This window comes from Coregonus clupeaformis, chromosome 20, assembly GCF_020615455.1.
Source record: "Coregonus clupeaformis isolate EN_2021a chromosome 20, ASM2061545v1, whole genome shotgun sequence".
Lineage (NCBI taxonomy): Eukaryota > Metazoa > Chordata > Actinopteri > Salmoniformes > Salmonidae > Coregonus > Coregonus clupeaformis.
The window spans coordinates 62,714,761-62,729,117 of NC_059211.1; the positions used below are offsets into that span (position 1 = coordinate 62,714,761).

The window sequence follows — 14,357 nt, forward strand, 5'->3', positions numbered from 1 at the left end:
AAAACGTTATATATCAATTATTTAGCTGGAATGGAATGTTGTATCCTGTATATTTGACTGTGATATTTGGTTGTCTCACGTAGTTATCTTAAGATGAATGCACTTACTGTAAATCGCTCTGGATAAGAGCATCTGCTAAATGCAAAAGTTTTACATAATAGATTACTGTTTTTAAACATTTTTTAAATCATAAAAAAAAATATTGATGTCTCAAATGTAGCATTTTTACATTTCTTTATTAAAAATGTAGTTATTTGTTACATTTGATTGTGTAAAACCTAGCAGTACTAATTATTAATTTCCGAGTGAGGCGGATATACTGTATAGCATTTAGTAAAATAACATGATTATTTGTCTCTCTGAAATGAAACCATCAAGTGATATGACACACACACAGAGACAGACAGACAGACAGACAGACAGAAATACAGACAGGTGTACAGTGAGCTGAAACACAGATAAATGTTAAACATAAAAGTGCCATGAGGGATAGAGCAATGACATTGTGACTGCAAAAATACCAATTACCCATCTATTGTATTGTATTGTATTCTATATTGTATATTGTGTAGTAAACACAACTGTGAACAGATTGACAAACTAATACAGAAAATACTTTACAGAGATCTACTAAAATAATGGTTGTTTGTGTATTGATCTGAACTTGTTGTAATTTTACCTTTACACATTGTCTTTGCTGTGTACTTGCCTCTTGACCAGGTTGTCAATACAAATAAAAATGGCATCTCAATTGACCAACGTGATTAAATAGAAGTTGAAACAACAAAAACAAAACAAAAAGCATTACTAAACACAGAGATTTCTATACAAACTTTAAGGAATAAAGGGGTAGCTGTAACAAAGTAACAGGTGGGATTCTCCCATGGCCTTAAACAACTGCACATTTGAATGACTTGGCATGAAATTATCTTTACCTGTGTTCTGTTACATCACTCAGCCCTTGGCTATGTTCCCAAAATGTTCCACGAGGACACCAACACCAGTGTGTATATAAAGAAGGGGATACATAAGTATTTGATACATCAGAAAAGCAGAACTTAATATTTGGTACAGAAACCTTTGTTTGCAATTACAGAGATCATACGTTTCCTGTAGGTCTTGACCAGGTTTGCACACACTGTAGCAGGGATTTTAGCCCACTCCTCTATACAGACCTTCTCCAGATCCTTCAGGTTTCGGGGCTGTTGCTGGGCAATACAGACTTTCAGCTCCCTCCAAAGATTTTCTATTGGGTTCAGGTCTGGAGACTGGCTAGGCCACTCCAGGACCTTGAGATGCTTCTTACGGAGCCACTCCTTAGTTGCCCTGGCTGTGTGTTTCGGGTCGTTGTCATGCTGGAAGACCCAGCCACGACCCATCATCAATGCTCTTACTGAGGGAAGGAGGTTGTTGTGCAGTCGTCCTGTCCCCTTTGCAGAAAAGCATCCCCAAAGAATGATGTTTCCACCTCCATGCTTCACAGTTGGGATGGTGTTCTTGGGGTTGTACTCATCCTTCTTCTTCCTCCAAACACGGCGAGTGGAGTTTAGACCAAAAAGCTCTATTTTTGTCTCATCAGACCACATGACCTTCTCCCATTCCTCCTCTGGATCATCCAGATGGTCATTGGCAAACTTCAGACGGGCCTGGACATGCGCTGGCTTGAGCAGGGGGACCTTGCGTGCGCTGCAGGATTTTAATCCATGACGGCGTAGTGTGTTACTAATGGTTTTCTTTGAGACTGTGGTCCCAGCGCTCTTCAGGTCATTGACCAGGTCATTGACCAGGTCCTGCAGTGTAGTTCTGGGCTGATCCCTCACCTTCCTCATGATCATTGATGCCCCATGAGGTGAGATCTTGCATGGAGCCCCAGACCGAGGGTGATTGACCGTCATCTTGAACTTCTTCCATTTTCTAATAATTGCGCCAACAGTTGTTGCCTTCTCACCAAGCTGCTTGCCTATTGTCCTGTAGCCCATCCCAGCCTTGTGCAGGTCTACAATTTTATCCCTGATGTCCTTACACAGCTCTCTGGTCTTGGCCATTGTGGAGAGGTTGGAGTCTGTTTGATTGAGTGTGTGGGCAGGTGTCTTTTATACAGGTAACGAGTTCAAACAGGTGCAGTTAATACATGTAATGAGGGGAGAACAGGAGGGCTTCTTAAAGAAAAACTTACAGGTCTGTGAGAGCCGGAATTCTTACTGGTTGGTAGGTGATCAAATACTTATGTCATGCAATAAAATGCAAATTAATTACTTAAAAATCATACAATGTGATTTTCTGGATTTTTGTTTTAGATTCTGTCTCTCACAGTTGAAGTGTAATTACAGACCTCTACATGCTTTGTAAGTAGGAAAACCTGCAAAATCGGCAGTGTATCAAATACTTGTTCTCCCCACTGTACGTACAGAATAATACGAAATGCTCTGAGACCACGTTGGAAAATATCTACAGAATTGTGTTTTCATTAGTCTCTATCAGATTGAACACTGTAGGTATATTTCCTGTAATTCTAGTCCAAGCAGCAGAATTGTCAGCCATGGGGGCCAGAGTGACAGCCAGTGAGACAGAGGTGGAGGAGCTGAAGAGAGAGAATGCAGGTAATGGAGGCTATTTAATTGATCCCACTGATTACCATTTGGATAATTTGTTTTTTATTCAGTATGGATCAGAAAGTATTTTAATATGGTTTTGTCTTTGGAGGACAGGGTGACAGCCAGTTGAAGGAGCTGAATAGAATATATATATATATTATACAGCATATTACATTATTGTGGAACCTCTGTGTTCACAGATAGACCTAAAGTGGCATTCCATTCTGGTTTAGAAAGAACGGTCGGACCCTTTTCTGATAGTAAAATAACTCTGGACTACACTAATGTCACCACAAATATTGGCCAAGCCTACAGCCCAGTTACAGCTCCTGCTTACACACCTGTATTAACTCACATGTCCACATTGGGTAACTACAGGCACCGACATCACTACCAGGCTGCTCCCTGTTTTTCCTCTGATGCGGGTGTCTTCACAGCACCAGTGAGAGGAGTCTACTACATCAGATTCACTGCCATGGACAACCTCTCACCAGCACGGGTAGTTGTGTCTATGTTCAAGAATAACCAGCTTATAACATGGGCAGCTCAGAACAATCACGGAGGCAACCAGTATCTATCCAGTGTGGTGACTCTGGAGCTGGAAGAGGGGGACTTGGTCTACATGCGCCTCCCCTCAGGCAACAAACTCTTTGATGATGATACAATTAGTCACAGCCCCTTCAATGGCTTCCTGCTCTTCCCTATGTGAGGGGAAATCAGATGGAAAGTCAGAGGGTTAAAAGAGCCCCAAATCTTCCTCTAACAACCTGATGACAGAAAAGCAAATTGACTTATTTCTGTTCTACTGATATAGATGTTTTATGTACTAGATTATATGCTATTTTTGAGATGACAGAAAATAACATAAGTCCATTTTGATTTAACTTTATTCATGTGTGTATATTCAGAGGTAATCTGAAGTACATAAACAAATGAATGAACAAATGAATAAATACATGATAAATACATAGGTAAATAACAAAAACAAACAAAGTAGGTTGGTGTTGAATACGTACTAGGTTCATTAACATACTGTAAATATCCAATAAAACTGAAGAACTGTGAACCAGTCATTAAGCAATGGAAATGATTTGAAGTGAGGAATGGTTAGATCAGAATGTTAAGACCAGGGAGTTCAGTCTCAGATCATCTCAATGTCAGCCTCCCTGGCAGAGTTCTTCTTGTGGTACTCAGAGATGCGGCTCTCCATGACCGGACGGAAGTGACGGACCAGACCCTAAAGTGGAAGAGAAGGTTGGAGTGAAGGAAGAGAAGGAGGTGGGGGTCAGGATGTTACTTCACTAGTATCTCCACATCCGTTCTCATCTAACTCTTCACCCCACTCTAACAACCTGTATCAACCTTTGACCTCAGTAGTCTCACCTGTTCCTGTATCAACCTTTGACCCCAGTAGTCTCACTTGTACCTGTATCAACCTTTAACCCCAGTAGTCTCACCTGTTCCTGTATCAACCTTTGACCCCATTAGTCTCACCTGTTCCTGTCTAACCTCTGACCGTAGTAGTCTCACCTGTACCTGTCTAACCTCTGACCCCAGTAGTCTCACCTGTACCTGTCTAACCTCTGACCCCAGTAGTCTCACCTGTACCTGTCTAACCTCTGACCCCAGTAGTTTCACCTGTACAGGCCATGCGGCCCTGTCCCCCAGTAGTCTCACCTGTACAGGCCATGCGGCCCCGTCCCCCAGGGCACAGATGGTATGGCCCTCAATCTGTTTACTCAGCTCCCAGATCATATCAATCTCTGAGTTGGCCGCGTCACCACGCACAAACCGCCACATCATCTTATCCATCCAGTCCACTCCTGGTGGGGGGGAGAGAGAGAGATAGGGCGAGGGACAGAGAGATCAACTAACCACCCAGTTACCTGGTTTTCTTTGTGCCACACAGATATCAAATTATCAGAAGTGAGATGGGGTTTTATGTTTGAGCAATAAGCTATATAGAAGCAAAACCTGTGGACATTATATTATCAAAATAATATAGGGTGGCAGGTAGCCTAGCGGTTAAGGGCGCTGGTTCGAATCCCCGAGCAGACTAGGTGAAGAATCTGCAGATGTGCCATTGAGCAAGGCACTTAACCCTAATTGCTCTGGATAAGAGCATCTGCTTAATGACTAAAATGTAAAATACAGAGCATGTAGTACCTTACCTTCCCTACAGGGGGTGCACTGGCCACAGCTCTCATGTTTATAGAACTCAACCAGACGGGCGATGGCTCTGATTACGTCAGTCTGGGAGAATGGAGTACACACATATTCTTCACAATTTGATTTGTTCTTATAAAACAATGTTCATCAATATAAAGTAAATAGTGTGTGCGTGAGTGCATGTTTACAGATTTGTCCATGACGATGATGGCGGCAGTGCCCAGAGCGGACTCTGCGCGGACGAGGTCATCAAAATCCATCATGACATCATCACACACAGAGCGAGGGATAATGGGTGTGGAGGAGCCTCCAGGGATCACTCCCAGTAGGTTGTCCCAGCCGCCCCTCACACCTCCTGAACCAATCAGAGTCGAGGGGAAGGGAGTGTCAGGCGCACAAATATCAGCAGCACCAATAATATACCCACTCTGGCATACACACACAGTAACACAAATACAGGCAGTACTAGAAAACTTGTCACACTAACACTTGCACGAACACACACAGACGCACACACACCTGCGTGTCTCTCTATGAGTTCTCTGAGAGGAATGGACATCTCTTCCTCTACTGTGCATGGAGTGTTCACATGACCAGAGATGTTGAACAGCTTTGTCCCAGCATTTCTCTCTCTCCCAAAGCTTGCAAACCACGCTCCACCTCGACGACAGATAGCAGGCGCCACGGCAACCGTCTCCACGTTAGCAACCGTTGTTGGGCATCCGAACACCCCTGGAGACCCAAAGACAATGTGGTACATTGAGAGAAAGTCAATAAGAAGAGCATTTATTTTCACAGTATAATCTACAGAAAACAATTGAACTGTCAGAAATGCAATGTACAGTTCCCTTATGGAAAAAAACCACATGAACCACATTCATGTTTTCATGTGATCACATGTGAAGTTAATGTGATAACATGTGACAACATGTAAAGCAACCTGTGATAACATGAAACTACACATTTTTCTGTTAGGGTTTTGGTAGACCATATTATCATTATTTTGGTTGTTTCTTTTTTGGCAAGAAGGAGGTAAATCCAAAGGTGGTAGGTGTTTACCTATGTTAGCAGGTAAGTTAGAAAGGAGTGACAGGAGAAAGGGGTCAAAGATCAAGGTCAAAGGTGGTAGGTAATTTCCTCACCTATGTCAGCGGGGAAGGGTGGTTTGAGTCGGGGTTTCCCCTGCTTGCCCTCCAGGGACTCGATGAGAGCCGTCTCCTCCCCACAGATGTAGGCTCCTGCTCCCCGCATCACAAACACATCAAAGTCGTACCCAGAGCCACACGCGTTCTTGCCTATCAACCCTGCTACATACGCCTCGTTTATCGCCACCTGGTGGACAGGACGGGACATACTGTAAGTGTGTGTGTGCTCGTGTGTGGAGGAGACAGGAGAGGACATGACTCTAACCAGCCTGAGCAGGTAGTCTGACCTGTGTATTGGAGGACTCGTTGTAGAACTCTGCCCTGTGAATTGGAGGACTCGTTGTAGAACTCTGACCTGTGTATTGGAGGACTCGTTGTAGAACTCTGACCTGTGAATTGGAGGACTCGTTGTAGAACTCTGACCTGTGAATTGGAGGACTCGTTGTAGAACTCTGACCTGTGTATTGGAGGACTCGTTGTAGAACTCTGACCTGTGTATTGGAGGACTTGTTGTAGAACTCTGACCTGTGCATTGGAGGACTCGTTATAGAACTCTGACCTGTGCATTGGAGGACTCGTTATAGAACTCTGACCTGTGTATTGGAGGACTCATTGTAGAACTCTCCTCTGATGTAGATGTAAGCGGCGCGGGCTCCCATGGCCCTCCCAGCCACCAGGCAGCCCTCCACCAGCTTGTGAGGGTCGTGACGCATAATCTCTCTGTCCTTACACGTCCCTGGCTCTCCTTCATCTGCATTCACTACCAGGTACTTAGGCCTGAGATACAGACACAGATACTGTATGTTATACACCAGTGGAGGCTCCTCTGAGGAGGAAGGGGAGGACCATCCTCCTCCGTGAATTTCAGAAACATTTAAATAGTGAAACATTTCAAAAGTGATCCTTTTTAGATAAAACTATACTAAATATATTCACGTCAACAAATAATTGATTAAAACACACTGTTTTGCAATGAAGGTCTACAGTAGCCTCAACAGCACTCTGTAGGGTAGCACCATGGTGTAGCCGGAGGACAGCTAGCTTCCGTCCTCCTCTGGGTACATTGACTCAATACAAAACCTAGGATGCTCGTGGTTCTCACCCCCTTCCATAGACATTTACATTTACATCATTTAGCAGACGCTCTTATCCATAGACTTACACAGTAATTAAGACAACATCTAGAGGATGTCCTCCAACCTATAAGAGCTCCTGCAGCATGAACTGACATGTTGTCCACCCAATCAAAGGATCAGAGAATGAATCTAGTATTGAAAGCATAAGCTACAGCTAGCTAGCACTGAAGTGCATAAAATGTGGTGAGTAGTTCACTCAAAGAGAGAGAAAGACAATAGTTGAACAGTTTTGAACAAATAAATGTATTCAAAAGTGAAGGAGAAGCAAGAGAGAGAGAGAGCTAGTTATATTTAGTATTTTTTTCACTTTCACTTAGCTAGAGAATGCAGCTAGCTAGTTTAGCCTACTCAAACACCCGGCTCAGAGAGGTATGCTATGTTAGCTAGCTGACTATGGCTATCCAACACTGGAACTCTTCCAAGTCAAGGTAAGCTTTTGGTTGTATTAATTTATTGCCACCGGGGCCCGCCGGTGTAACTACTAAACTCCTTGCTGATTGTACACTGTATTGCATGATTGTAGCGGGTTTACTAACACGTTAGTTCTAGTAGCTATGTTGACTATTTCATTATAATATGGTGACAACGATGTAGGCTGTGTGTTGCGGTTAGCGGTTATGATATGAAGGTTTGGCTTGGAAAGGTTTTTTCGCCTGGTTACAGACAGCTGATGTGTTGTGCACTGGAGTCCACAAGCGAAGTGAAAAGGCGAGAGGAGGAGAGCATGTAGATGCGAGAATAAATTATCCAACGATCAAAGGGATCATGGTGTATGTACAGTACCAGTCAAAAATTTGGCCACACCTACTCATTCCAGGGTTTTTCTTTATTTTTACTATTTTCTACATTGTAGAATAATAGTGAAGACATCAAAACTATGAAATAACACATATGGAATCATGTAGTAGCCAAAAAAGTCTTAAACAAATCAAAATAGATGTAATATTTTAGATTCTTCAAAGTAGCCACCCTTTGCCTTGATGACAGCTTTGCACTTTTGGCATTCTCTCAACCAGCTTCACCTGGAATACTTTTCCAACAGTCTTGAAGGAGTTCCCACATATGCTGAGCACTTGTTGGCTGCTTTTCCTTCACTCTGCGGTCCAACTCATCCCAAACCATCTCAATTGGGTTGAGGTTGGGTGATTGTGGAGGCCAGGTCATCTGATGCAGCACTCCATCACTCTCCTTCTTGGTCAAATAGCCCTTACACAGCCTGGAGCGCAAACAGGTGGGATGGGGTATCGCTGCAGAATGCTGTGGTAGCCATGCTGGTTGCCATGCTGACCTGCCTTGAATTCTAATAAATCACCAACAGTGTCACCAGAAAAGCACCCCCACAGCATCACACCTCCTCCTCCATGCTTCATGGTGGGAACCACACATGCAGAGATCATCCGTTCACCTACTCTGCGTCTCACAAAGACACGGCAGTTTTAACCAAAAATCTCAAATTTGACCTTGAAGGCCTGATTTCACGCAGTCTCCTCTGAGCAGTTGATGTTGAGATGTGTCTGTTACTTGAACTCTGTGAAGCATTTATTTGGGCTGCAATTTCTGAGGCTGGTAACGCTAATGAACATATCCTCTGCAGCAGAGGTAACTCTGGGTCTTCCTTTCCTGTGGCGGTCCTCATGAGAGCCAGTTTCCTCATAGCGCTTGATGTTTTTTGCGACTGCACTTGAAGAAACGTTCAAAGTTCTTGAAATTTTCCAGATTGACTGACGTTCATGACTTAAAGTAACGATGGACTGTCGTTTCTCTTTGCTTATTTGAGCTGTTCTTGCCATAATATGGACTTTGTGTTTTACGAAATAGGGCTATCTTCTGTATACCACCCCTACCTTGTCACAACACAACTGATTGGCTCAAATGCATTAAGAAGGAAAGATATTCCACAAATTAACTTTTAAGAAGGCACACCTGTTAATTGAAATTCATTCCAGGTGACTACATCATCAAGCTGGTTGAGAGAATGCCAAGAGTTTGCAAAGCTTTCATCAAGGCAAAGGGTGGCTACTTTGAAGAATCTCAAATATAAAATATATTTTGATTTGTTTAACACTTTTTTGGTTACTACATGATTCCATATGTGTTATTTCATAGTTTTGATGTCTTCACTATTATTTTACAATGTAGAAAATAGTAAAAATAAAGAAAAACCCTGGAATGAGTCGGTGTGTCCAAACTTTTGACTGGTACTGTATGCTGCTGCTATGAAAGTGAACTGTGTTTGCGTGTGATCAGGGGTGTATTCAATTTGCTTACCGCCCCAATAGATCCACAGATGATGCAATTGCCATCACACTGCACACTGCCCTATCCCATCTGGACAAGAGGATTACCTATGTAAGAATGCTGCTCATTGACTATAGCTCAGCATTCAACACCATAGTACCCTCCAAGCTCATCATTAAGCTCTAGGCCCTGGGTCTGAACCCCGCCCTGTGCAACTGGGTCCTGGACTACCTGACGGGCCGCCCCCAGGTGGTGAAGGTAGGAAACAACATCTCCACTTCACTGATCCTCAACACTGGGGCCCCACAAAGGTGCGTGCTCAGCCCCCTCCTGTACTCCCTGTTCACCCATGACTGCGTGGCCAAGCACGCCTCCAACTCAATCATCAAGTTTGCAGACGACACAACAGTAGTAGGCTTGATTACCAACAATGACGAGACTGCCTACAGGGAGGAGATGAGGGCTCTGGGAGTGTGGTGCCAGGCAAATAACCTCTCACTCAACATTAACAAAACAAAGGAGATGATCGTGGACTTCAGGAAACAGCAGAGGGTGCACCCCCCTATCCACATCACCGACAAACTGAAATGGTCCACCCACGCAGACAGTGTGGTAAAGAAGGCGCAACAGAGCCTCTTCAACTTCAGGAGGCTGAAGAAATTTGGCTTATCACCTAAAACCCTCACAAACTTTTACAGATGCACAATTGAGAGCATCCTGTCGGGCTGTATCACCGCCTGGTACGGCAACTGCACCACCCACAACCGCAGGGCTCTCCAGAGGGTGGTGCGGTCTGCCGAACGCATTACCGGGGGCAAACTACCCGCCCTCCAAGACACATACAGCACCCGATGTCACAGGAAGGCCAAAAAGATCATCAAGGACATCAACCACCCGAGCCACTGCCTGTTCACCCCGCTATCATCCAGAAGGCGAGGTCAGTACAGGTGCATCAAAGCTGGGACCGAGAGAATGAAAAACAGCTTCTATCTCAAGGCCATCAGACTGTTAAATAGCCATCACTAGCACATTAGAGGCTGCTGCTGCCTATTGAAATCACTGGCCACTTTAAGAAATGGAACACTAGTCACTTTAATAATGTTTACATATCTTGCACTACTCATCTCAAATGTATATCCTGCATTCTATTCTATAATATTATTCTGTATCTTAGTCCATGCCGCTCTGTCATTGCTTGTCCATATATGTATATATTCTTAAATCCCATTCCTTACTTTTTTTGTTGTGTATTGGGTATATGTTGTGAAATTGTTAGATATTACTGCACTGTCGGAGCTAGAAGCACAAGCATTTCGCTACACCCAACATATGCTAAACATGTGTATGTGAAAAATAACATTTGATTTGATTTGATTTGTATTCATTCCGCCGATTCTGTTGAAAACGTTTATTAAACGGACGCAAACGGAACAGGCTAGAGTGTACAAGGCGGTATTGAATGTATCAATGTCTGTCACCTTGATTACTCAAATTTCTCTCGACCTGTGCACCTAGCGTACATGGTAAACTTTCATTCATAGGCTAGGTTGTAGCAACCTCATGATGGGTATAGGGAAAACTTGAGTATAATGTAGTAGCCTAAATCTATTGATGTTACATTGAGCTGGGTGAGTCCCCTGTAGCTCAGTTGGTAGAGCATGGCGCTTGCGACGCCAGGGTTGTGGGTTCGTTTCCCAAAGGGGGCCAGTATGAAAATGTATGCACTCACTAACTGTAAGTTGCTCTGGATAAGAGTGTCTGCTAAATGACTAAAATGTAAATTAAATGTGAATGGAATATGAATGACAGTCATCCAATATGCTGTAATAGAAATAAGGCCATGCTTATAAAAAAATGGCACCGACTGCCACACATTTACATTTTAGTCATTTAGCAGACGCTCTTATTCAGAGCGACTTACAGGAGCAATTAGGGTTAAGTGCCTTGCTCAAGGGCACATCAACAGATTTTTCACCTAGTCGGCTCGGGGATTAGAACCAGCGACCTTTCGGTTACTGGCACTACGCTCTTAACCACTAAGCTACCTGCCGCTACCTACACACACACATACTTTCTCTCTCTCTCGCTCTCTTTCTTACCTGCCGTCACTGGGTTTGTTCATGAAGCCCCACTTCATGCCGGTGGGGAAGCCAGCTCCTCCTCTCCCTCTCAGACCAGACACCTTGACCTCGTTCAGGATCCAGTCTGTCCCCTTCAGGAGGATCTCTTTAGTCTTATACCAGTCACCCCGACGCAGAGCACCCTTCAGGCTGGGGACACAATGGGAAATATAGATGGCGTTTTAAATAGGCCACTATCCCCTAATACTTCCTATGTACTTGGTGTATGTGTTGTTTTCAGATATCATGTATTCTCGGGTAGGTTAAGGGAAGGGGACAAGGAGAGGAGGACACTTTATGGATGGTTAAGAAGGGGGCAAGAGTACTGTATGTGCATAGATTTGATGGTATCCAGAGTGTGTATGTGCTCAGTGATGTTATGTTGGGATGTTACTACCTCCAGTCATGACGGCCATACAAATTTGTGAAAATCCGGTCCTGATCACTCAAGGGACCAAATTTAGTCTTCTTTGGATTCTCCTAGCAACCCAGATAAACACACATAATAATTTATGTAACGATAATAGGCTAGATGGAGACCTAGGCAGTTGTAGCCTAGTCTAGAAAACAGAAATGGTTTAAACTACACTAGGTGAGAGAAGGCTACCTGTTGCTTCGCCGCGGTGCTGTAGCGCTGGCCCAGATGGGGCGAGAGGCACTGCTGCGCGGCCGCCGAGTGCGCACCTGCGCTTCCTAGCATCCGGCGCAGCGTCAACATCCTGAGAGTGAAGGGAACTTTGTTTGTAGCCATCTAGCTATCTAGTCCAGTTAGCCAGTTATTTATTGGCCTAGTGCTCATTTAAGAATCTATACTTTAATAACGATTTAAGATACCTTAAGCAGCATATGGCAAATTATTCTATGCAGCTTATGGCAAATTATTCTATGTACATTTGGCCAAACAAATGAAAAAAAAAGCTTATTTACGGTTACTGGTCCAGTTAAATTAGCCTAGTTGAGCTAATTTAGCTGCTAATTTGTGCTGCTAAGAATGTTCTAGCTAACTAATCTCCATTCACCTTCCTGACGCTGTCATTAGATGACCAAGGATGTTGTTGATAACCTGAAAGGTTTCCCTCTTTGGGCCGTTGCTTCTCTCCTTGATTTGTCCACTGCCGTCTCAAATATGACAAAACACTCCCAAATTCAGTTTAGTTAGCAGTGCGGTCGGTTGTTGGCCAGGCTACCTAGTTGGGTTAGCTAACTCAACTAGTGCTGCTAATCAGATTATGACGTTCTGTGGCCCGTGCGCCTGCGACAACCCAAAGCCACAGGTGTCGAGGCTGGCTGACATTCCTCCCTGCATCATTGGCAGAAGTGCTTCTGGCTACAGTGTATGTGAAAGACTGCAGCTAAGAAGTTAGGCCTACTCAGTGCATACATTTTTGTTGTCCATAATAATCTACTATAATTGAACACTTTTTGCTGTGGGAAATCTATTGCATTGGGAATTGCAGTTAGGCTCTGATCTTGTATTGGCTAAATAAATGCACTAAATTAAAGTTCCAAATTACAACTAATTTACTACAATGTAATACAGCAGGAAGCAGGTTGTAGACTAATACATTAGGCCTACCTAGGCCTAGGCTACCATCTATGGATATGGAACCATGCATTAGTGTCAAACAAACAAACAACACAAACAGACAGAGATAGATATTTGTTTATTTATCTGTTTTCTTTACATTATCTGAAACAAATTATGGGAAAATGAATTAATATCTCTGACAGAAGGTCCACTAAAAACGGAAAGACAAAAATGTATCCCTGATAGTGGGGTCTCTATTCAAAACAGACCCCAGATCCCTTCACCAAAGCCAAAGAAAACTACAAATTCCCATAGAAAAACACAACGCTTCACAGCTGGCATACTGTTTATCTCTCATTCACTCACCAAGCTCTCCAAATGCTGGTAGCAACACCCCTCAGCATAGAAAACCTTTCAGCACAATGTGTGTGACTGGCGGGTTTCAATTGATGTACACTACATTGTGCACGTTTTACCATACAAATGGATATCTTTACTACTTCTGGATTTGCTTTTATCCTACTTCCTCATACGCATGTGGTACAAGGTGTTATATTGAAACCGTACTTTTGAGTGAAAGGTTTCACTACCCCCTTCAGACACATGTATGAACATACATAGGCTACATACATACACAGCATATCTCCCCCACAATTTTGCATAATTACTTTGTGCATTGCTCAAGAGTTCCTGAGAATAGTTGCAGCACAAAGACAAAACAAAAGACCAAGGCAGCTTCACCCCTTTACATAGCAGTCTCTTATCATCATTATTACACTAAGCAGTAGAAAGAATATAGACAAATGTTATTATCAAGAATTTAAGGAACGATATATAGATATCTTCTCTTACAATCATAAACGATACTGAGTGACGTCATGGAATGGATAAGGAGGTGAAACAAAAAACATAAAAGCTCTCAATAATTTTAGTGCAAATAAATCAGAAACAAGGAACCTTTTTTTCTACATAGCGTGGGATGGATAGCACACACAGGTCCAGTATGCTACAGCTACATAAGGCTAGAGTTACAGCCCTCGTAACTAGTTGTAAATAAAAAACACAACTCACTATCACCTAAAGAGTGACAGACTTTGAAGAAATAGTTGATTATCTGTAAGCAAAGCAGCCTTACTCCTGTAATGCGCCACCCAAGATGGCCGCTGGTCTCCTAGAGACAGGCCCCCTACAGGGCCTATCTTGGATTTATACACACAGCTTTGACAGATTACACAATAACATACAGTACATGTTGAATCAACAACACAGTTCTCTCCCTAAGTGCAGTTGATGCTTATCTCTTTAACTGAAAGTGTCAAATGGCTACGGTGCGACAGTCGTCTTGTGCTCTAGAGAGAGAGAGAGAGAGAGGCTCTGTCGGTCTCTTTTCCTTCTCTCTTTTCTGATCCCTTCTTTCTACCCCGGAG

The 14,357-nt window shown here is 43.3% G+C and overlaps 1 protein-coding gene across 1 annotated transcript; it reads right to left on the reverse strand.

Annotated features, from left to right (window-relative positions):
• Positions 1–3,497: 3,497 nt before the first annotated feature.
• On the reverse strand, positions 3,498–12,648 carry LOC121543876 (NADH dehydrogenase [ubiquinone] flavoprotein 1, mitochondrial-like). The gene is made up of 11 exons (XM_045205676.1): positions 12,422–12,648; positions 12,010–12,121; positions 11,800–11,882; positions 11,382–11,552; positions 6,502–6,685; positions 5,906–6,095; positions 5,283–5,495; positions 4,952–5,118; positions 4,766–4,847; positions 4,272–4,417; positions 3,498–3,831 (listed from the first exon to the last, which is right to left on the reverse strand). Exons 1-11 carry the CDS (start codon positions 12,436–12,438, stop codon positions 3,736–3,738), a joined length of 1,461 nt encoding a protein of 486 aa, XP_045061611.1. The 5' UTR covers positions 12,439–12,648; the 3' UTR covers positions 3,498–3,735.
• Between the last annotated feature and the right edge of the window lie 1,709 nt (positions 12,649–14,357).